The sequence below is a fragment of the Choloepus didactylus genome, chromosome 8 (assembly GCF_015220235.1).
Source record: "Choloepus didactylus isolate mChoDid1 chromosome 8, mChoDid1.pri, whole genome shotgun sequence".
Classification (NCBI taxonomy): Eukaryota; Metazoa; Chordata; class Mammalia; order Pilosa; family Megalonychidae; genus Choloepus; species Choloepus didactylus.
In genome coordinates this window covers 96,103,903-96,128,751 of record NC_051314.1, presented here as the reverse complement: position 1 = coordinate 96,128,751, position 24,849 = coordinate 96,103,903, and the positions used below count along the sequence as shown (strand labels likewise).

Genomic DNA, 24,849 nt, shown 5'->3' with positions numbered 1-24,849 from the left:
ATCACCTGGCCAAGTTGACACATGAACCTAACCATCACACTCACCTTACTTGCAAGTGATAAAAATAGGTTCTTCATGGAAGCTAAAGATACTGTAAATTAAGTTGAGAAATCAGGATTATGACCATTCCTATATTGGCACTGCTTGAGTGCATTATAGAAGCAGATGCTAGCCGGGTCAGGATGTCTGTTTCCATATTGGATATACAAGAATGTTAAGTCTCTGTCTAATGCAACTCTGTACCTGTTGAGCTCTCAGAGTTTGGATTTTATAAAGTCATATGCAATCACTATAATATCTTCTTTATTAAATGGGACATATTTAGTTAGCTGAAAGTATCTCCAGTTTGCTGCTTGTGGAATACAAGTTGGAGAAGACCCAAAGGAAAATCCCTAATCTCAGAGACCTGAGATTCTGTTAACAGTATCTTTCACAAAGCAGTATTTAAAGTTTGATAAAGTACAGTTATTAATTTTTTATTTCATGGATCATGCTTTTAGTGTTGTATCTAAAAATGCCTTGCCATATCCAGGGTAAGAATAAAGTCATTGGATGAACTATGGCGAACTAGTATGTGTAGTTCATCAAACTGTAGATCCTGAGATGATCATTAAAATTCTTATCCTACCATTGATATAAGAAATGGAAACTCAAGGTCCCAGTCCTGTGAAGACTAGTGATCTTCAGTTTAAAATTATATGCATAACTGCTTCAATTCTCCTTGGATCTGATGATCTTGTCATTTGGTGAAAATAATAATGACGTAGGTTTGCCATATAAGTACAATTTTCTTAGAATTTATTTACAGACTTTGCATTCTTCAAAACTGTGTTTATATTTAGTCATCTAAATATTTGATCTATTTAGTATTTTTCAAAGAAATTGACAAATTCACACTAAAATCATTGTTCAGCAAGTGGTAGAATGGGAATAAAAGTTATTTGCCTTCAAGAAAATAATCTAAATATACTGGTAGAGGTGAATTCCTCTTGATATGGCTAGAATTTGTCTTTTTAAACATTTTATTTGAAATGGGAAGGACCAACAGGAGCTCCAGTTCAGCGGGTGTTACAAATTGCTCCAGTCAGAAAAGCTGTGCAGCTGGACTCAAAGAAGATTTTAGGAAGTTGTCCAAGTGGAAAGAAAAACAGCATATGCTACAATCTTAGATAAGTACAAGGTCATTTCTTTCAGAGACTGTAAAATCGAGACATTTGTACAAAATGAAAGTCTCTTAAGTTATCAGGGATGTGGGATTCATTCTTCATTTTTCCCTGGTGTGCTGTTTACATCCTGAAAGACCAGAAAATATAGGGCATCATCAAGAAAAGAATTAGAAGCAAAGAAGAAAACATCAGGTGTATTTCTGTTTTTCACAATTTCATGGAGCTAGAGGCAACCCAGAGCTGGACTTTTAAAATCATTAGCAGAGAACTTCTGTGAGTACTTCATACTCGTGATGTTATCAGTGCAGTAGGCTCATGGGGTCCTTAGGCCATGTACCCCTATTCCTTTCTTCTTTAAAAGAAGCAGCAAATGTTTACAGACAACAAACAGCTTGCATAAAACAACAGCTAGAAAATTGTATTGCTGGGCCAAACTTCTGTTCCTCTGCTTCTTCTGATTCTGATCCAGTGATTTACCTGCTATCTGAAATCATTTTCCTGTGGGACTGTGGTTAAGGAATGTGAGTAAGGTCTATGAATTCTGGAATGTCAATTTCAATAAATTTCAACTAAAATGAGGCATCTTCCTCTGAAACATTTTGGGTCAGTTTTGGGAAGTTAATGCTTCATACTAGGAGAAACTAACTTGTGGATTTCATTAATCATTTCATTTTAGAACAAATATGTATTGAGTGACCAGAACAACACAAAACTAACACTGAAGCTACAAGAGTGAATGAAACATGGACTCTGGCTTTTAGATGATTCATGATAAGTCTGAGTTGATATATATACAAATACATATATATAGATGAGAAATATAAATTAAATTTTAAAAGGATTGGCAAATTCATAAAAATATTGACAAAATCAGAATATATTGAGAGCGGACTAGAGCCAGGGACATGACTAAATGTCTTAAATGCATCATCTCAAATAATTTTCACAGTAGCCCTATAAGGTAAAGTCTATTATTATCCATATTTTATAAATGGGGATATTGAGGCTTAGAGAGATTAAGCAGTTTTTCCAAAGGCACAATGCTAAGCGGTGCTGAAGCAAGATTTAAATAATGACATAATGAAACGGTCTGTTAAGGGAAGTTAGATGATGTTTGTAATGGATTTTATACCAGTTGATCAGATTTCATAGCCATATAATTTTGTTTCTTTTATTGTTCTAGATGTCTCTGAGTAAGGGCTGATCACAGGTTTAGAAAAAATAAATACTCCCTTTCCTGGTTCAGTTCTTGTTTAATTTTCCCACAGCAGAGTTGGCTTTCTTAAGGAACTGATTCTGTGGTCAGGTCAAAAATTCCAGAAAGAGGAAAAGCATGTGCAAAGGGTCAGAGGCATGAAAGGACAGCTGGTAAGAGGAGCTGCAAATATTTAAGCATGACTGAATCACAGGGTACTTTGGAGAAAATGATTGGAGCTGTGCAGAGGAGAATTTTGAATGAAGAACCTGAATGTTTTCCTCAAGGATATGGAGACAAATAGCTTTGCTTTGAATAAAAATTGAGATTCTGTGTTTTTGACATTTTTCAAATAACTATTTTCAATTTATCAAAATTTTATTTGACATATAAAACAGCACAGTGTAAAATAATTTCTTTTTATCTTCCAGTTTCTGAGGAAGACAAAGGATTTGGACCAATTTTTGAAGAACAGCCAGTCAACACTGTTTATCCAGAGGAATCAACAGAAGGAAAAGTTTCACTCAACTGTAGGGCACGAGCCAGCCCTTTCCCAGTTTACAAGTAATGTACCTCAGTGTTCTCTTCAGAATGGAGTGTTGAATTACAGATTTCAGATCAGCATCTCTGACCATACATCAATGAGGAAAAGCAAAAATATAGTGCTTTCTAACAAAGTCCATGGACATTAACAAAAATGTCCATTAAAAGCCATTAATAAAGCTAATGCACAGATAACCTGTTTTCTCTTGAATATATGCAAATAATTCACTTACTACAAATAATTCACTTACTGTTTCCTGCACAGATGTAGATAATGCCAGTGGCATTTGCATTATTCATTAAAAATTATCTAATGGAGACCAGTCATTAGGAGGCAAATGGTTATATGAAATTCGTGCACAATTTAAATATAAAATGTTCTTGTATACATTGACCTGGATAACTCACACATAGAGATGCTGAATGATATACATTGTGAATATTAATTCATAGTTTTATGAATATTTCTCTAGTAATTATACTCAAATAGCTTGCATGGATAATTCTGGAAAGCATCACTGTTTTCAAGAGTCTAAAAGATGTATTTCAGACCACACAGAATTTCTTATATATTTCTGCATGCAAGGCAATCTATATCAGCGTCTACACATGTTGATGTTATCAAAAATAACTTTTTAAAAAGAAACAATGTGGTTTCTTCTTCCAGTGGTTCAGAAAAGTACATAACAGTTTCTTGTCTGATTCAAAGCATGCGATTAAAAAATTAACCAAATGCCAATGGATTTGAATTTCACCTGTGAAATGATTCCATGAAGACAAAGCAAATGATTGATGGGGAAATTGGTGCTCTAGTATGTCAGTGTCACCTGATTTAATTGAAGGTTGTCACTCAACAAGGTTGCTTTTAATAGATTTTCTTTTTCCCCAGGTAGACAATAAAATTCCATTGTAATAAAAATATTAACAAAGGGAGATTTCCCACCCACTCCCCACTGAATTCTAATTGTACTCATTTTCTTTTGCCTCTGGCTACAATTACAAAATAATTTCTTAAAACAATATATAAATTCAGATACAAAATCACCATCCCTTTGAAATTATTTTTGTTGTTTCAATTTCATGCATGGGAGTGCAATATAGGTAGATATTTTATAAATATAACACATTTATTTGGAAAATATTTGATGGGCTAGACTTATTTCTATCCTGAAGGCATGCATTATGACAGCCTATGCACATAGTCATGAACATGGAATCATATATAATAGGAGTTGTAGAATATGTATAATATAAGCACTTAATTTTACAGGAGAGGAAGCTGAGTCCTGAATAAGTCAATTAGCTTGCTCAAGACCTAGTAAATCAGAGATCCAAGATTGAAACACTGACACTTCCAAAGAAGCATATAATCTTTTCAGTGTGTATCTATCAGGATAGGTTGATAGAAGCTCAAAAACTATTTCAGTGATGCTTATTCTGTGACTCTCTGTCCTTGATGTTCATACATGGATCCTTAACAAATCGCCTTCCAAGTTGGACTGGAGGCAGCACAAAAGAAGGGGTTGTTTTCAGATGGTGTTCTAAGAACATGAATGGCACTGTGCTTTTCCTTACCTTGCCCTTTTCTCTGCAAAGATGATAAGAAGCAAAGCTTCTCTTAGCAAATACATCATCTAGTGCTTCCCACAGGTTTCACCAGCACTCAAAGCTCCCAGGCAAGTTTGGCTCGACTATTCTCACAATAATTTAGAGAGCTGGAGGGGAGAAGTAGATGCTTCATTCTGTTATGAAGGCAGCCTGCTTTTGACAGCAAAAAAATTCATCTTGTGGTGCAGCTTGATTGACGGGAAAGGGCCCTTGACGTTTTTAATATTCCCTTAATATTCAGGGCAAACCATGCTAACCTTGGTAATCATGCAATTTGTCATTCACCCAGTAGTTTTATGTTTGAAGCATTTTCTGTGATAATTTGTTATTCATGACAACATCTTGAGAGGCACATCAGGGAACTTTATCAGCCTTGAAGCTGTGACTCCTCCTTTATCTTTCCCTACCACTGAAATAACAAGAACTACAATAAAAACTGTATTTACGGCAGTGTGAAAGGGATTACAAGAATAGTGAATGTTTCTGAAAATATGCCAGTGAACTTACCCTAACATGGCAAAACTGAGTCATTATATGACACCAAGAGCAGAATTAGAATATTTGAGAGGAAGTTAGGGCAATAAAAAAAAAATTGGAGTCAACACAACTGAGAAAAGTATTCCAACATTTGGAGTTGCCCAGCAAGGAAACCCTCTACCTTGACAAGGACTAAGAACTAGACACTTTATAGTTCGGGCAGGGACAATATGCCCATCATTTGTGAGTAGAGGGAGGATTTATTATTTGAGTTGGAATTTGGTAGGTTTTACAAATGCAAAAGTACACAGTTTTCCTTGCTTTCTTTTAAACCATCTCCTACACAGTAAAAATTAAAACTTAAAATGTTCCAGCAAATTCAATTTCATAAAATAAATTCTAAAGTAGTTAGACCCTTTGGCAAGATTTTTACCCTAATCAGAAACATGCCAGGCCATGAAGGAGGTGGTCACTGAACCACAAGCAACTACTTGACCACAGCGCTTGACCTTGACATTGCTGAGGACATGGAACGTTGAAGGGTAAACCCTGATCCAGAATGATTGTAAGTTTCGTCAGGTGGTTACTTTAATTGAAAACTATTTTCTACAGACATTGTTCTCATTTCACCAGGAAAGTTAGATTCCTGTTTCTAGTCAATTTGTTTATAATACAATTCTCGTTGATTAATGATCTGATTATCTGCAACATGTACCACCCATGTTGTTTTGGGGCTATGTGGTAAGGAAAAAAAATTCCTTTACCAGTAATAATCCATGAATAATGAAAAAAGGCACAAGTGACCACTAATAATAGGCTGAAGGAAATCTGGTTTTACTGGTATATTTGTGACTTGGAAACAGGAGACCCAATTGACTTTCGTCATTTCTATATTGTGTGATCGACCTCTAGTGGTCAGAATGTGCCATTTACTGAGCGGAACTCAGTTCAATTAGTTTGTGTTATTGAAAAATTACTTTGATATTTAGTATCAGATATTGAGCTTTTGTATTTTATTTCTGCTAGGGAAGTAATTTTAACATTTTATACAACATATCTGCATATATGTGCATCCAATGCATAGATAGTTATAATTTATAATCATATATATCTATTAAGAAAAAAAATATGGAACAAAACCCAATGAAATATTTGTCCTTGGGAATGCCTCTTGAAAAAAAGAGGAAATATGTCATGCACTTTAACATTTACCTTTCTGTGCCTGAGCTAAATTATAAATCATGAGCCCAGAGACACAGAATTATAGGGTATGAAGAAAAACCACCCTGAGTCATCTACTTAATCATCTGACTTCAGACAGAACTGAACCCATATTATTTTAAATCGATGGTAGCCCTGTACCGTTTCCAGGCCTCATGACCTTTGATAAGACATTTGTTTCTTTTTCTCATAGATGGAGAATGAATAATGGAGATATTGATCTGACAAGTGATCGGTACAGTATGGTAGGAGGAAATCTTGTCATCAACAATCCTGACAAACAGAAAGATGCTGGAATATACTACTGTTTAGCATCAAATAACTATGGGATGGTCAGAAGCACTGAAGCAACCCTGAGCTTTGGATGTAAGTAATTGTTAGTTTAAAAAAGGGCAAGTGTACTTAGGTGAAGTACAAATTAAATGTGTTTTCATTATTGAAAACAAAGCTATATAAATTAGAGAACTAAATCTGTGATGGTCAACTCTTTTGGGCTTTTCTCTTCTATTAAAATGCTTCCTCTGACCATTCTCAATGAAAGTGGACTCTCTTGCCTCAGTAGTCCAACAAATGGTATGGAGTGCTTTTCGTGTGGGATAGTAAAGACAACACGGTCTTTCTTCATAAACAGGTTGCAGTTTGTTGGTAGGAGATAAGTCATGTATCCATGAAAGTTTTAAATGAAAATACAAGGATGTTTGTTGTAATTTTGTAAGTAGATATCACTAAATGCTGTTATAAGAGTTGAGCAAGCAGAGGAATCAAGGAGAAAGACAGTGCGGGGAAGGTCCCATAGAGGAGGTGGGTCTTAAAGAATAAGCAGGCTTTTGTTGCATGGTGAAGAAAAATTTTCAAGAGAGCAAAGTGTCACGGAGAGGGGTGTTACGAATGCACTTGAAATAGTGAGTGATGATGTTAGGAAGTAAACCAAGACCATGTCTGGAGGATCTGGAATGGCTCCCTAAAAGCTCACATCAATGGAAGGGCTATACCATGCATTCTCAGAGGGACACACTATCACCCACAGGGGATGAAAATCAATTCCTGGTAGGAGACAACATCTTATATATTATATCCTAATGGTTTGTGGTGCTCCAAATCTCAAATCTACCTGATAAAATCTTATTCCTTAGCATTTAATTTCTCTTGTTAGGAAAAAGTAAATATTAATTAATTAAAATGAAAACTAAATTAAAATTTTCCTCTTATGGAGGCAATAATGAAAAACAGTTTGAGAAACACTGTGCTAAGCTAAAAGTTAGGGTTGTTCTAGAGGAGATTTGTACATTGGGGGAGGGGTTGGATCAGGTGATGTTCAGTATTTGATTTTAAGGGTAAGGTTTAAATCTTTTGCAGAGTAGATGATAGGATTAGAATGATGCTTTAAGAAGACCTCTATGGTACTGATTACCAGGAGGGGAGTGAGAAATCAGATTAAATTAGCATGCTGCCATCAGGAATTTAAATAATACTTTCAAAACCTTGAAGAAAGAATTGACAGAATGCATTGTTCTGAAAGAAAGACGACCACTAAATATTTTTTTCAAGGAAAGTCTAGTTAAAGGGCAGAAATAGTTTGCTTTTGTTAAAAATGGGATGTGAAGAAGTAAAACAAATGTCAAAGATGGGAGAAAGCATTTAAATGGTTGTTTCACACGCAGAGGTTATGGTGACATTAAGGTATTCAAGTGGAAATGTCAAGTAGGCATTTCAGGATAGGAACGGCATTCGAGTGAAACATCAGGACTGGAGATGGAGATTTGATGGGTCCTCTGCACGAAAGTAATAATTAGAAGAGATGATTTTTCAGTGGTATACAATATATTGAAAGAAGTAAAAATTAGATATTCCAATTTGGAGACTGATTACAAGTAAAGAACAGGAGGAGAGGCAGGAATCAAATGTTAGAAGCATCAGTAAATGAAATGAAGAATCAGTGAAGGAAATGAAGGTGTTTACTTTCTAGCTTCATCAAAATTTCTTCATGCACTATGAAGGAATCAAGCAAATTGTGAATTCTAAATACACAGAAAAGAGTAATGGAAATGAGAACTGAGGAAAACCAAAAATTTGAAAAGGAGGAAGACATTGGTGACCTTCAAGTTCCCCAGCTAGGATCCTGCCTTTTACCTTATTCCTTCCCAACATCTGAGTCCTCCCTTAAGAAGGGAAATGTACATTTCAAATGCATCCTTCCTCTAAGCCATTCCTTGCTACGTATTTTCTTTGGTGTTGTCTAAGCCCATTATATTTCCAGAAACCCTTATTGAAAGTCTTCCTAAATCTGAAGCAAAGGTCTTTAGGATATTTGAAATCTCCTGAGATTTGCCAAATTGCCCAAGTAATTAAACAGGCTGCTATGAAGATCCATAAGCTGTGCATTCACCACAGAAATCTTCCATAGTATATGCAAACCCCAGCATGATAAAATGAGAAGTTAACTTTCATAGGTTTCACAAAGCCAAATAAAAGTTACTTTATCTCAAAAGTGAGGTAGCTGATGAGCAGTAAAATTTAATGAATGCCTTTCTTTCTATTACTGTTTTCTTTTTTCTTCCATGATTAGATCTTGACCCTTTCCCACCTGAGGACCGGCCAGAGGTCAGAGTGAAAGAAGGGAAAGGAATGGTGCTTCTCTGTGATCCCCCATACCATTTTCCAGGTAAATTTATTTCCTCTGTGACTATAAGCATCTCTAAAATGAAATGGGCAGGTTGTTATTTTCTCAATAATAATGGTACATATACAATCAAAAGGGACTTAATATTTGCTTAAGCTTATAGGGATCACGTTCTAGTGCTTAAAGACTTTTCCTTTTTTGGCTAATTCCAAAGTCCTATAATCATTTGGGCTTTTAAACAATATATATATGTTGGATTAGTCCTCACTGAAGTTCCTGTTAGGAGAAAATATGATAGATTTTGTACAAATTATTACTGAAATAGAACAGTGCCAAGGGATGATATATAACAGTCATTTCATTAACAATTTAATATCTACAAATATAACATGAACTGTAATTAAACATGAGAAAGAGGTAGAGGCATAATAAATTATTAATCTCTTAAGGAGTAACAATCTTCAAGAATATTCATCCACTTTAGGAAAAGGGCTGTATTAACTAGCATCTGTTACAGGATTCATTCAACCTTTGAACATATGTTTTCTGTAATCTGATATGACTAAAATAATAACCACCAATGTGTTAATATAAAAGATGAAAACTTCATATACTTTCATTATTTTCACTTTTTATTTATCATATATTCTTTTGAAATAATATATGAATACTACTTTTCATGTTGAAAGAAAGTAAATATTGCTCTGTATTCTCACATTTCTAATATTATATCATAAATTTGACTTTAAACATCTCCACCAGAATGAAATGTAACTGGCTCTGTTATAAATCATTTTAGGTGGAATTCGGTAGATTGGTTCACACACACACACACACACACACACACACGCACACACATTTACACACACATATGGTTTCTGACTGTAACAAATGCAAGAAGAAAGACTATTATTGATAAATATAGGGGGAACTTATGAAGTCCAAAATGTTGTGACGATCTTTCAATGAGAGGATATTTTTCTTGAGGAACCACTGAAACTATGAAAAAAGGTGCCCTCATCAACATAGTGTTTCCCCCAAGCAAAGTAAATTATCATCAATAGCCAGTGATTACATTGGACCATATTCAACACTGGATGGGCTTCACACGGTCATTCACTTACTCATCAAATCTCTTCTGAGCACTTGCTATGTGCCAGGTACAGTTTCTGGCACAGGGATACATGAGTGAGAAAAAGAGAAAAAGTCATAGAGATCTTCTACTGAGAGAGACAGGCAATAAACAAGACAAATTGTTAAATATTATAGCATGTTAGAAATCGAGAGATAAGTGCTAGGAAGAAAAGTAATGCAGGAAGAGGGAGAGGAAGTATTGAGGGGATGGTTAAAATTTTAGAAAAGTATCACTGAGAAGATGACTTTGAAGAAAGGCTTAAAGGAAATGGAGGAGCTAACAATACATGTATCTGAGGGAAGGACATGTCAAACAGATGAAGCAATAAGGTCTAAGGCCTGGGATAGGATATGGAGGAAGACAGAGGAAGCCGGAGTCCAAAATAGAGTGAATAAGGTAGAGGGTAGTAAGAAATGAAATCAGAGAGTTCCAAGAGCTGTGTCATGTAGAGCCTTATAAGTCATAGTCATTACTTTGGCTTTTATTTTGAGTGAGATTTTCAAAGAGGGCTTTGATAAGAGAAGTTACATGAAATGGCGTAAATTATAGAAAGATGACTCTTGCTACTTTTTAAAGAAAGGACAGGGGTGGGGAAAAGAGTGGAAGTAGGAGATCGTTTAGAAGTTACTGCAATGATCTAGGCAGCACATGATGGACTGCGGTGGAGGCAGTGGAGGTGGGAAGAAATGATTACATTCTAGATACATCTTGAAGGAGGAACCAAGTGGACTTGCTGGTGGACTTTATGTGAGATGTTAGACAACTACAGGAGTCAAGGGTGGCATCGAAGCTCTTGTCATGAGCTCCAGAAAGACCAGAGCTGCCATTACCTAGAACGGAGGAATAGGTGTGGGCATTTTAAGTCTGAGGTGTTTATTGTATTTCCAAAAGGAGTTGTCAAGTTGGCAGTTCTACCTATGAGTGTGGAGTTCAGGGGCAAGGTCCAAACTGGAAATACCAATTTGTGAGTCACTGTTATATAAACTGTTTTAAAGCCATGGCAGTGCCTGCAATCAACTAGGGAATTTGTATAAATAGAAAGGGGAAGGGGCCCAAGGAACAGGCTCTGAGATTTATCTGACATAAGTTTTGCTTTCACAGTCTTTATCGTGTCTTTTTTTTTTTTATTAAATTCAGTTTTATTGAAATACATTCACACACCATACAATCATCCATGATATACAATCCACTGTCCACAGTATGATAACATAGTTATGCGTTCATCACCACAGTCTATCTCTGAACATTTTCCTTACATCAGAAAGAACCAGAACAAGAATAAAAAATAAAAGTGAAAAAAAAACACCCAAATCATCCCCCCATCCCACCCCATTTGTCCTTTAGTTTTTATCCCCATTCCTCCACTCATCCATACACTAGATAAAGGGGGTGTGATCCACAAGGTCTTCACAATCACACTGTCACCCCCCGCAATCTACGTTATTATATAATTTTCTTCAGGAGTCCAGACTGCTGGGTTGGAGCTTGGTAGCTTCTGGCATTTACCTCTAGCTATTCCAATACATTAAAGCCTAAGAGGTGTTATCTATATAGTGCATAAGAATGTCCACCAGAGTGACCTCTCGACTCCATTTGGAATCTCTCAGCCACTGAAACTATTTCGTCTCATTTTGCATCCCCCTTTTGGTCAAGAAGATACTCTCAGTCCCACGATGCCGGGTCCACACTTATCCCCGGGAGTCATACTCTGCGTTGCCAGGGAGATCCACAACCCTGGGAGTCGGGTCCCATGTAGTGGGGAGGGCAGCAAGTCCACCTGTCGAGATGGCTCAGTTAGAGAGAGAGAGGGCCACATCTGAGCAACAAAGAGGCACTCAGGGGGAGACTCTCAGGCACCGTTACTTTATTGTATCTTAACCACTGTGCTGAATGAAGATTTCATGGACCAAAACAAGATCTTGCTTTCCCTGACTTGGTAAAAACTTGAAACCGTTAAGCCAAAAGAGACCTCTTTATCTTTATTGAGACCTCTTTATCCCAATAAGATATACGTTACATGAAATAAAATCTAAATTGGTCTTTCAGATGTTTCCTTTAGCACAGAGCAGAGCCTGAACAGCTTTCCAGCTCTTTCTATAAGTTTATGTTATTAGCAGCTTTATGAATTCTTCAAACATTAGACATGCTACCTTCAAATATAAGAATGGAAATATGTTTCAAAACCATAATATATGTGTATGTGCATGTAATATTTTACTGTTTCCATGCTGTAAATCCTTCTTCCTAAATGCAGATAAATCAAGGTTTTGGGCTTTGCAGCTTAAAACTTCTTTGGGTTGAGGGTGCAAAGGAATCTGTCTTTTGGTTCTGAAGCTCTAAGAGTGTTATATATGCAACTATTTATGGTTATCAAATCCTTTTGCTCTAGGTGCTGATCTGGTAACCTGAGATTCAGTATAACTATGTCAATTAAACTTAGCCATGCCAAGTAAACTCTCTGCAACTCAGTTTTCTCATTTGAAATTTGGAGATAGTGATTCCCATGCAACCTACTTTACAGAGCTTGTTACAAGCTTCAAATTAAATAATGTATTTTGAAATGATAAAATGGATATGTAATTTCAAGGTATTATTATTAAAGTAAATAAAATATATCTTAGTATATTTAGTATTTTGGATTCATTATTATTAAAATAAATAAAATGTATTTTACTGCACTGAAAATTTTGATTTACAACTATAGAAATGTTTTCTCTCATTAACATCCATGAAAAAATAGAAAAGAAAAAGTCTCATCTCTCACAATTTATTATGTTTTTCCATGGATCTGGGTGCTCTACAGTTCCTGCAAAGGGAAAACTCTAATTTGAACTTATTAGAAACAGTTCACTTATTAGAAACAATCACCAATGTGCATTTCAGAACAAATGTTTATTCAATTTTATAATAACATTTTATATACAGCTGATTTCCTCATGCCTAGCACAGAGTTAGTGTTCAATAAATATTTGAAGAATGAAGGAGTAAAATGGTGAAAGACTAAATTAACGTATTTGTTAAATTGATGATGGAATCTAGAGGTTACATTTTATAGAAAGGTATATTTACTTATTCAAATTTTGTTTTATTAGATTTCATAAAGTAGCTGATAATTTTAAGATGTCTTAAACCCCGAGACCCTCAAAAAATGAAAATATAGTGCTTCATTTCCAGTTAATTTTCTATCAGTGTCAGAAACTGAAGTATCATATTTCACAAAATATAAATCATATTTGTATATATTGAGAAAGAATATAGACAATAAAAGTCCATCATTTGAAGGATGGATACTACTGACAAAATACAAAGTACCTAATAATAGATATGTGAATTTAGAAATTAATAAGAAAATGGGAATTCTCTTAGGAAAAGTAACAGCTGACTTATTGAATATGATCACAAATGAGTCTCAATAGATTAAAAAGGTCAGAACAAAAAATAGGTGTGAATGAAAGAGTGTGGTAGGGAACAGATTGGCTCACAGAATAACTTGGTATAAATTTATTTCTAAACAGTCTTAAGATTTACTGTGGGTATCAAAGCACGAATAGGAAGCTACAGGGATTTCATTGGTATAAATAGATTGTTGTGGTTGATTAACAAAAGGAAAGAAAAAATTTGATCCTAAAAGGTTTGCAAATTATTCCTCTGGGCATAGTATAGTACTTCAAATCTACTTCAAGGAGAAAGATACATTATTTAGCAAGGTTAGATAAGTGATGTCCTTCCAAACAATATGATGAAACTAGCCAAATGCTCTGTAATTGGCCAAAACAAAATTTCCCTGTGATTTGGTCCACTCTCTCCTGGAGTAAGGGGAAGTCTCAAAACATTTATTGATGAGAGCATCTTTCTTAAACATGTGCTCTCATTTACTCTTTTTGAAATATTAATTTTATTTTAATTTATTGTTTAACCCTGTCAACAGTGCAATGAAGAAAACAGGTGATGGCTTTTTCAGAGATTATTGATTTCACCACTTGCATAGGGCTAGAAAAGACATGGATAAAAAGATAATCTATTGAGTCCCTGTGGGATTGGATCTGGGATTAGTTCTTAATTGCTAAAATTAACCATGGCAACTATGACATTAGTCATGGTACTTTTGTTTTGGTCTCAGGGCTGGGTAGGGAGGGGATGGTTAGAATATCAGTTCTGCCTCCCTATTTCTGTATGGCCTTGGACAAGTCATTTAACCTAGCAAAGTTTTGGCTGCCCCATTTTTAATTGGCAGTAGCAATTCATACCTTTGTTGTAATGAGAGATTATCACTTCTAACATATTGCAATTATTGTGCTCAAATGATGGGCCTATCAATAAGGTTATTATTTTTCAGATAAATATAAATTAATTAGGCTTCAAGTCCCACAAGGACAATGACCATGCCTATCTTGTTTAGCAATGTTTGGCACATAGAGAATACTTTGTATTTATTAAATAAATAAATTGGAAAATCCACATTGGGCATTAAATCAGCCAGACCAATTTCACTATAGTCCAATACTTATGTTCATACAAACAGAACCACAATAACCTAACTTTTTGTTTCTTAAAGATTCAAATATTGAAACTTCTCCTGGGACACAAAATGTCTTAATTTCTAGAGGAACTAAGTAATGGTGTAACTAAAGAGGCTGATCAAAGTCATATTTTGTTCTACAATTAAAATCTTGGTTCCCATATTCATATGTTTATGGAGTATCCAGACTGTTCTCAACACATTCTGTGTGTGGTATCTTAAATACATTGTATACTTTTGAACATCCTTTCCATAAAAAGGAAATCCACAGAGTTTCCTGATTTTTTATGATAATTTTCAGGGGAAATTTAATTGTGACCAGAAATCATTGCAAAAATATTAATTTTAACTGTGAATAGGAAATATTATTTCAGAATCAGACAAGTCCACATTCTTTTTAGAATTTACAATAAATATCATTTGACTCAAAGACTACTTGATACTTCTTTCTTAATATGATACTTCCTGCCTGTTTTCAAGAAGCCAATCATTTAAACAATCTAAGTTTCTCTCTATCCTGATTGTTCTGTGATATTCACTTAACCCTAAACAGGCATAAGAATAAAATCTGAATAATGTAATCCTTCACAGATGTAAATGTTGACAAGGATATATGTTAATAACTCTCAGTTGGAGGATGATGGTGGTTTAATATCTTTCTCTTTTTAACTTTCCTTATATTTTATATTTTTCACAGAAGTATATTTCTTATATAATAAAAAATTATGATTAAAAACAAAATAATATAATCATCAAAACTCTCTTTCCTGATGCTGTACGTTGCTGGAGAAAATTACGTGACTAATCTAAATGGAACCCCAACCATGCTGGGCTTACAGTTAAATAGCAAATCTTTTAGTTTTTTCATAGTCAACATTCTTTCATGCTCATCAGTTACCCTAAGTTACCTATAGCAAAATCATGGTTTGTCATGACTATTTCATCCTTAAAAGAGACCTGAGTATTGTGAGATCTTGATCTTCCACCTTCTTACATCTAAAATTCTAACCTGAACAAAGGAATTCCCACTTATAGTATTCCTATTAGTCATAATGTTTTAAAAGGCAATCATCATTTTATGACCAAGAAGTATGTATTGCCCATATTTTCCTCTTATACATTAATGAAATGATTACTGGAGCATATGCTCAAAGCAGGGAGGAGAGATAAGTATAGAAAACTGTATGAAAAGCAGCAAATTAAAGAGGAAATTCAATTTTGGGCCCAGCCAGCTAGTGTGTTTAGCCAAAGGAATTTCCTGTGGTTAAGAATTACCATATGATAAACTTCCTTGTATTTAAGAAAATATCAGTTGCATGCTTTTCCCTTTTTCTGTGGTTTTCACTTTTTAATGTGATCATAACAGGATATGTAAACTCATTTTTAAATCTATAATTTAAAACAGGAGTACAAAAAAGGAAAAAGATAAAGCCACAGTATGCCTAGTCATCTTGATTTTATTTATGAATTGTGGTAGGGCAGAATGAACATGAGCTTTGGAGTTATCAGGCTCCGATTCAAAATCCCAATTCTACTTAATAAAAGGAAATTCTAAGCAAGTTGTTTAACCTCTCTGAATTTCATTTTGCCCCTCAATTGAATGGAAGCAATGATACTAATAATCCATAAAATAATATTGATAGATATAATTGCTTAGCACAATGCTTATATTCACTCAAAATATGATAGCTAATAGAAAGTTTGCACCATTTACTTGGCTTACGTCCAATATTTGCTCTACAATAGCCTAGATTAGATTATTGTGATGGCTTGGTTCTGGAAAACAAAACCTTCGCTTTTGGGGAAGAGCTTAATATTTAGAAGACAATATTTTCTTCTAGACGATCTTAGCTACCGCTGGCTTCTAAATGAATTTCCTGTATTTATCACGATGGATAAAAGAAGATTTGTGTCTCAGACGAATGGCAATCTCTACATTGCAAATGTGGAAGAATCTGACAAGGGCAATTATTCATGCTTTGTATCTAGTCCTTCTATTACAAAGAGTGTGTTCAGCAAATTTATCCCACTCATTCCACTACCTGAACGTAAGTATTTTATTTACACTCTGCTTTTGCCAATGTGTTTACTTACATTACTTATAATAATGGGAAGGAATATCCAGTAGGGAGCCTAGCTGGCTGCTAAGGCAAGGCAAGACATAGGGTCACACTTGGAGTGGAGTCAAGGGCATGGTCCTTTGCTTTAGAGATTAATATAATAACATTGCCCTCAGGTGGTGAGTTCAGAGTAGTTGCCTCTAGCACAAGAGATGCACCGGGGACTGGTTCATTAGCCAAGTGCCAGTATATTGGTTTCAGTGGAATCACTGACAGTTGGTTTTTGTTTCGTGGTCATTCCCACTTCTTAGTTCGTGAAGGAAAACAGATGATTAGATCAAGACAAACCAAGGTGATTGCAGAATTAGAAAAATAAAAGGCATTTTGATTGTTTTGATTTATAAGGGACTATTTACATGAAGCAAATAAGTAAATAAATTGCCTCTTCTACTTTAATTAATTAGCGTAGGGTGTGGTACTGTGGCATCATGTTGAATAACCACTCACATGCATGGCTTTTTCCCAGGTTCCAATTGAACTACCTCCCTTTTTTTTAGCACACTACCTCCTAGAGAATCAGATCACAATATATTAGGTTACTTTATAATTTTATCCCTGTCTTGCTGCTATGCTAACATTACTGAGTTCAGGCTTCTCAGGAAATACCAGCTTCAGATATGACAGACTTAGGTTTGGTTCCTGTCTCTATCCCTAAATATTGTATGACAGCAGGGAAAATGATATATCACTGAGGTTCCATTTTGATGATTCTCCTCAATACAGTCAAGTATTTTTTGACTTTCTGGCTCTTCCCACATCCTCCTTTCTTAAGGGATACTCTCACCCTCTACTTCACAGAGTGAAAGGAACTATTGTACAAAAACTCCTTTGATTTTCTTTCCTACACTCTCCAAGAAATGCACATGCACTTTAGCACTTATTTTCTTACTTTTCATCTTATTGGAAGAAATGTTTCTCCTCCTGCTCAAGTTAATTCCTCCAGTTACTCTGTTTCACATCCCATTTGATTCATTCAAGGAATTCACTAGATCACTTATTTTATTTCCTTCTGAATCTTCAAACTCTCCCTAACATTTTCCTTCTGCATACTCTTGTATTTAAGGAAATACAGCTTTTGAATAATCACAATGACTTCCTATTTGCCAAATCCAAAATTCAGTCCTTATTCTGTTTGAACATTGACATTGTTGACCTCTTCTGCCTCTCTTGAACTCTTTCTTCTTCTAATTTCCTGGATTCCTTCCACTCTCTTTTCATCTCTCACCTTCCTCTATAGGAAAAATTCTATGTATCCTTCACCAGATCTTCCTTCTTATACTTCTCTCTAATCTTTTCCTGGATATTTTCATCCATTTAAATGTTTTCAACAGTAGCTAGATGCAGAAGATTCTAAATTCACATCTTCAAAACATTTTCCTGGATTCAGACCTTAATTCTACTTGCTACATAGAAGGCTATCAAGGATGTTAAGCACAAGTATTCCAAACACACCTGTTATCGCCTCCTGTTCTGGTATTCATTTCATTTAGCAACAATATCATATTTCTAGTAACTCCAGGTAGGATTTTTAATCATTATCTACTCCCTCCCCCTGATTTCCAGCTCATCCAGTGGTTCTCAGTTAGTACGTAAGTACCAGGGAAGTTTGGAGACAGCAGATACCCTGGTTCAGCAGGCCTGGGATGTGACGCAGGCATCTGAACGTCTAATGATCATTCCAGGTGATTCTGATGATTTGGGTCTTTTGTCTACACCCTATGAAACATTGATCCAAGGGGCATTCTTGTTGATTCTGCCTCTAAAACGTAACTTGTATCTGTTGATTCCTTTCTGTTCCCACTGATACTGTGCTCTACTTCAGGCCCTTGTCTGTTTTGCGTGGATTAATGAAACATCCTCCCTTAGATCTCTGATTCTCTTCTATCTTTCTTTTCTCCATGCTCCATCCTTTAAACTGCCAACAAGGCCCTCTACTTAAACTAAAGGTAAGACTCATTAATCCTCCAACCCAAACCCATTGGTAGTTACCCACTGAGGAAATTAGTCTCAAAATCGTTAATGCCACATTTTCAGGCCTTCCAGATTGTGGGTTCAAGCTCATATTCAACTACATATGCTTTAATATCATTTGAAGTCCTAGACCTTTTTTCATTCCCTGCAAAATCCTGGAGCTTTGTCGAAATATGCTATTTCCTCAACTTGAACTAGTCCAGTTCAAATGCCATCCCTGCCTGAAATTCTCACAGACCCTACACTATTGCAGTAATCCTTCTTGACCACCACTCTTTTGGACCACTTATTTTGTTTGGGCTTGTATTTCAGATCATTGCATATCTATCTGTCTTTTTCACATTGTGCAGTGTAAAGTTTGCACTTGTACCGTAATATTAAGCAATATATTTAGCTTTTCAGAGCCTGTTTTTCCTCTGTAAGATCAAAGTGATATCACATCTTTCAGGACTGATACAAAACACAAATGAAATAAAGTATCTACATTAGTAAGCAAAGTGCTATCTGAATAAATGTTTTTCTTTTTTCCCTCTCTTATTCCATTTTTCATCTTATTTCTCCTTTGCCTTCATCTTCATGGATCCTTCTTCTTTACTCCCTCTTTTTTTTTTTTTTTTTTTTGCCTTGTCTCCTTCTTTTACACTACCCCCTTCTTTCTTCCCTCATCACTCATTCCGTTTTTTATTTTTTGTCCTTCCTGGGTCCCATATACCACCAGGCTCAGAGTTTTCCTTATACTTGATGCTCTCTAAAGACTTCTTGAATTTTTTTAGTGAGTTGGGTCAGATTGGTATGAAGCTATCAGAATTAGCCAATAATACTGAAGACACTTAATGAAGTTCATACTATCTATATGCTATATATTAACCAACAAGCCTCCACTGCCAGGATAGAATGTTTTCCAGTACTTGTAGAGAGAATAGCCTTCCATACTGAAGCAGTTCTAACTCTATACAAATTGCAATGTTAAAAAAACAAAAAAACTATTCTGTTTAATAATTGTGAATGTTTTCTCTTAATATTAGGAACAACAAAACCATATCCTGCTGATATCGTGGTTCAATTCAAGGACGTATATGCATTGATGGGCCAAAATGTGACTTTAGAGTGTTTTGCGCTTGGAAAGTAAGTGTGTTTTTTGATTAGCATGTATAAAAATACATTAACTTTGTATCATTTTAGGAAATAAATAAGATAAATGTTTAGCTATAAACATAAACAAAGTAATTGCTTTTTAAATTTTGTGGACACTTAGCACTTGTGTCTTTTGTTTGAAGTCCTGTTCCTGACATCCGATGGCGGAAGGTCCTAGAACCAATGCCAAGCACTGCTGAGATTAGCAGTTCTGGGGCCGTCCTCAAGATCTTCAATATTCAGCTAGAAGATGAAGGCTTATATGAATGTGAGGCTGAGAATATTAGAGGAAAGGATAAATTCCAGGCAAGAATTTATGTTCAAGGTAGATATATTATTTTAATTTTCTATAAATGTCATAATATCCCGGAGCCATTTTTCATACTTGGAAAACTAGTATATAATGATTCATAATTTTAAAAACAGTAATATGTATTACATTATGAAGAAAGATGAAATATTTATTTTATGTTTGTCATAAATATGTGCGACAGATTGTTAGTAGCATTCTTCATGATTTTCAGAATATACAAGTAATGTAGCTTATTTATCAGTATAATATCCCATTTCTCAATACCTTTTTATTTCTTGCAGAACCTATATATTATGGCTTACTTGAAAGCAGTTGTTCTCAGACTTCAGAGTATATTATGATCACCTAGAGGGCTTGGTAAAACAGATTGCTGGGCATACAAACAAATGTATGCATACATATTTACATATACACAAATGCATACACAAAAAATTATGAAGAAAACTGTGAGACTGCAAGATGGAAATTTGCCTGGTATATTGATGCAGCATCTGAGAGGGTGCCCTTTAACCGCACCAAGTAGACAGATGATAGGAAAAACTAGAGATGATGCCTATGCTGAGCTGGAATTCCAGAATGGGGAAGGGGCATTGTGGCAGGGTCAACGGATCCACCCCCTCCCCTGCCCCCGCGCACTCACACACACTGACACCCAGGTCTCCTTTTCTGTGGGGAAGAATTAAGTGCCAGCACATGCAGCCTCACCACTCCATTTGCTTAGAATCCACTAGGATCAAGCCCATTTCACTTTTCCTCTGTTCATTTCATTCTCCATAAAAAGCCCTGATTTCCATGGCCCCTTCATCTCCTGCACTCTAATACCCATACCACTCTGCACATTCAGGCCACATTTCCTATCCATCCCCAACTTCTGAAATCCTTGCACTGTGCTCTCTGGAGTACACAGTCCACAGTCACCAGAATACCCTATATTCTCACCTTCTACTCTGAACAGCCCCTTCATCGTCTTACTCTAAATGAAACCTGGCTCCCCCTTAAAACGCTGTTTGCCCTGTAGTCCTGTCAGGCAGTGGCTATTTTTCTTCCACAGCCCTCATCTCATTTGTTTTGCAATGCCACTGCCCTCTGTTCTTCATTGCTGTTTCTAGACCATATTCCCTCTCTCTTCCTTTAAACATCCAGTTAATAGTCTTACATCATCAGACAATGCTATATACTCCCTCTCCTGTACCAGAGGAATGAGTCAGTCCTCCTTACTGCTCTAAGATTTTCATGTTGATACCCTCACTATCTATATCACTACTCCTGACTTAATGCTTAGTGACATCAAAATCCACATAAGTGATAAATATTACTTTTAACATTTTGGGACTCTCAGTTCCTTGAACTCATCTCCTCCAATGATCCCGTCTTCCACTCTACCTCAGCAACCCATTCCCAAGGCCATACCCCAGACCTCCATGTTACAAGAAAATGCAATCTATTTAGAATTCAATTTCAAACATTTTGCTCTCTGACCATCTCCTCCTGTCTTTCCAATTCCCTCCCTCCAACTCTCTGACTCCTACAATCTTTTCATTCATAATTAATCCTATCATTGGTTACCTATTAATCCTACTGTTTTGACTGGCCCTCACCTCCTCTACCCCATATCTGCCACTTTCTTAAATATAGGATCAATCCTTGTCGTTCTCCTGCATAACCTCTCACCTCTCTCTACGTTGCAAAAGACTAACCTTGGTTAAATCTAACTCTCAATCTTAATACCTAAACCCAGGAACTTGAACATGGCTTGTCGATTAGTCCAATTAAAATGAATGCTCACAGACTTTATGTTAGAGTTGCTGGCAATTATACTACCTTTCCCTAGTGCACTTCTGCTGCGATTTCTTAGATGACTGTTTCATGCCTTCACCTGTTCTTCAACTCTTTAGCACCTTCTCTCCCAGCCTTACTCTCAGCTGATAACTTTGCTTCCTATTTCACAGAAAAGATGGGAGAAATCAAATGAGAACTTCCACAAGCTCCCACCTCACATCTACCCATGCTCTGTCTCTACCCACATCTCTTATTACTATAGATGAACAGTTTCTGCAACTATCCAAAGCCAACATCTCTTGTTGTACTATATTCTTCCATTCTAATTTACCTAAGGATTTATTGCTCCAGCAAACCTTCTCTACAGCATAAGCAATTTTTGCTCTTGCTGGATCACTCCCATCAGCTATAGTGGCTCTCATTGTTCTTTCTTTCAAGTCCTCTTTTCAACTCCAGCTATTCCTCCATTTCTTCTCTCTATGTCTCCCCAAAAGAGTAATAAAAATCTTGAAAGATTTCTCTGTACTCCCCAATTTTTCTTCTCTCTAAATGCACTCTGATTTTCATCTCCACTTAGCCATTTAAGTCATTCTTTTCAGGATTGCCAGTATCTTATATGTTATGAAAGCTGTGGTCAACTCTCAGTTTTTATCTTACCTGATCCATCAGTGACAGTCAACACAGTTGACTTCTCTCTCCTCCATGATTCACTTTCTGTCTTTGGCTCCTGGGGTCCCATATTTGTTACTCTCATTCTCCTTTGCTGTCTTCTCAACTCCATGCTATTTCAACATTGGAGTACTCAGGGTTCACCGTCTTTGAAATTCCACTATATATCAGTCATCCCCATTATGATCTCATCCATGTTCATGGCTTTAAATACCGTTTCTACCCTGAAAACTCTAGCCCAGACCTTCCCCTGAACTCCAGACTGACATACAACTGCCCCAACAGCATTCACTTGATACATATCAAACTTAGTATAAAACAGAATCCTTGCTCTTTTCTAAATCTGTTCTTTCTGTAGTCTTCTTTATAACAGTTTAAGAACATTCCATTCTTTCAATTGCTTAGGCTAAAAGCTCTGGTCTTGTCCTTGACTGTTCCCTTTCTCTTACATCCCACACCTCATTTATCAGGAAATCTTAAAGCTCTACTTTAACAATACAATATAGGCCATGACACTTCTTACATTTACACTGCTATCCTCTGATCCCTGTCAGCATCATCTCTTTCCTGGGTTATTGCCATAGTATCTTAACAGGTTTCCCAGTGTTCCAGTTTGCTAAAGCTGCTGGAATGCAGGATTGGCTTTTATAAAGAGGGTTTTTTTGGTTACAGATTTACAGGTCTAAGGCCATAAAAGTGTCCAAACTAAGGCAACAAGAGGATACCTTCACTAAGGAAAGGCCAATGGCATCCAGAACACCTCTGTTAGCTGGGAAGGCACGTGGCTGGTGTCTGCTGGTTCTTTGCTTGCGGGTTGTGTTGCTTTCAGCTTTGGATTCCAGTGGCTTTCTCTTTAAGAGTCTATGGGTTCTCACTTAGCTTCTCTGGGGCAAATTCTGGGCTTCATCTCTTAGCTTAGTAATTCCAAACGTATGGTTTCAACAGCTGTCTTCAAAATGTCTCAGGGCATTTTCTCTCTCTCTCTCTTAGCTTCTCTCTTCACTTTTTCCCAGGGGCAAATGCTGGATTACATCTTCAAACATCTGTGTCTGGCTCTGGCTTTTTGTCTCTCCCTCAGTTCTCTTAAGGACTCCAGTAAACCAATTAAGACCCACCTTGAATGGGTGGGGTCACATCGCCATGGAAATAATCTAATCAAAAGTCCCACCCACAATAAGTCTACACCCACCAGAGTGGATCAAAAGAACATAGTCTTTCCTGGGGTACACAACAGTTTCAAACTGGCACACTTAACTTTCCACTTTGACCTCCTCCCCAGCCCACAACTTACTCTCAACCCAGTAGCCAGACTGACGTTTTTAAAAAAAAAAGTTAGATCATGGCACTTCTGTGCTTAAAACCCTCCTTTTATTTTAAAGGCCAGAGTCATTATAATAGCCTAAAAGATTCCAGTTGAAGTCCTTCCTCTCCAGTTTCCTCTCTGCTGTCCTCTCTACTGCTCTCTCCCTGCTCCCCCTCCTTCAGTGCCACTTGCTTTCTCAGCGCTCATTGAACACACAAGGCCAGCTTCTCACCTTGGAGCCTTTGCACCTGCTCTTCCTGCTGCCCAGAATGCCATCCCCAGAGATATCAGCGTAACCTGTTTCATTGCCTCCTGCAAAATTTGCTTACATGTCACCTCAGTGAGGGCATTCCTGACCACCTGTCTGAATTTTCCCATATGCCCTTGCCCTGGTATTCTCTATCTACCTTTCCTGCTTCAGTTTCGACATGGCAGTTATTCCTTCTAATATAATATACCATAGAATATGAAGTTTTTTTTTTGTTATTCCATACCCCAAATTGTAAGCTCCATGATGACAGAAATTTTTGATTAATTATTCACTACAGTATCCTAAATATCCAGAAATATGCTTGACATATTTTTAATATCCAGTAAATATTTGTTGAAAGAATAAAAAGGGACAACATATAAAAACAAAAAAAAAAACAAACAAAACTTGGAGTTGAGATGTGAGAAAAAGGTGTAGGGAGCCACAAACACTTCACAGTTACTGAAGGATAGCATAGGAGGTAGTGATATAAGAATGCACACAAAAATTTAACTTTTCCTATACTTACTTCTGATTTCCATCCTCATAAAGATGGAGCCGCCTCTTATGGAGAGGAAAATTCTGGTTAGACTCCTTAATTTTTTAATTAAAGCTACCGCTCTAGCAGGTTTCTAAAGCGTATAGATCTGTTTTTGTCTAATACATTAAGAAAACAGCACTCCAGTTCTCGAGAGAGAGCAGAATTCTGAACTGTCTAATATCTAATTCCTTGGAAGAACCGAGGTGGGAAAGCAGGTATTTATAGGAGGTAATTTAAGGGAACTGTTTTTCTTTTTTACTAATGAGACATTCTAAGTTCTATCTT

General features: G+C 36.2%; 1 protein-coding gene across 4 annotated transcripts in view; it reads left to right on the top strand.

The window, feature by feature from the left end:
- Positions 1-24,849, top strand: part of CNTN1 (contactin 1) — a 391,770-nt gene that overhangs the window by 221,454 nt on the left and 145,467 nt on the right. For all 4 annotated transcript variants that reach the window (XM_037847170.1, XM_037847168.1, XM_037847169.1 and 1 more), the window contains 6 exons: positions 2,793-2,925; positions 6,404-6,576; positions 8,777-8,872; positions 16,326-16,532; positions 19,601-19,700; positions 19,853-20,034. In XM_037847170.1, the coding sequence (XP_037703098.1) occupies positions 2,793-2,925; positions 6,404-6,576; positions 8,777-8,872; positions 16,326-16,532; positions 19,601-19,700; positions 19,853-20,034 (891 nt within the window). The remainder of the gene's footprint in view (positions 1-2,792; positions 2,926-6,403; positions 6,577-8,776; positions 8,873-16,325; positions 16,533-19,600; positions 19,701-19,852; positions 20,035-24,849) is intronic.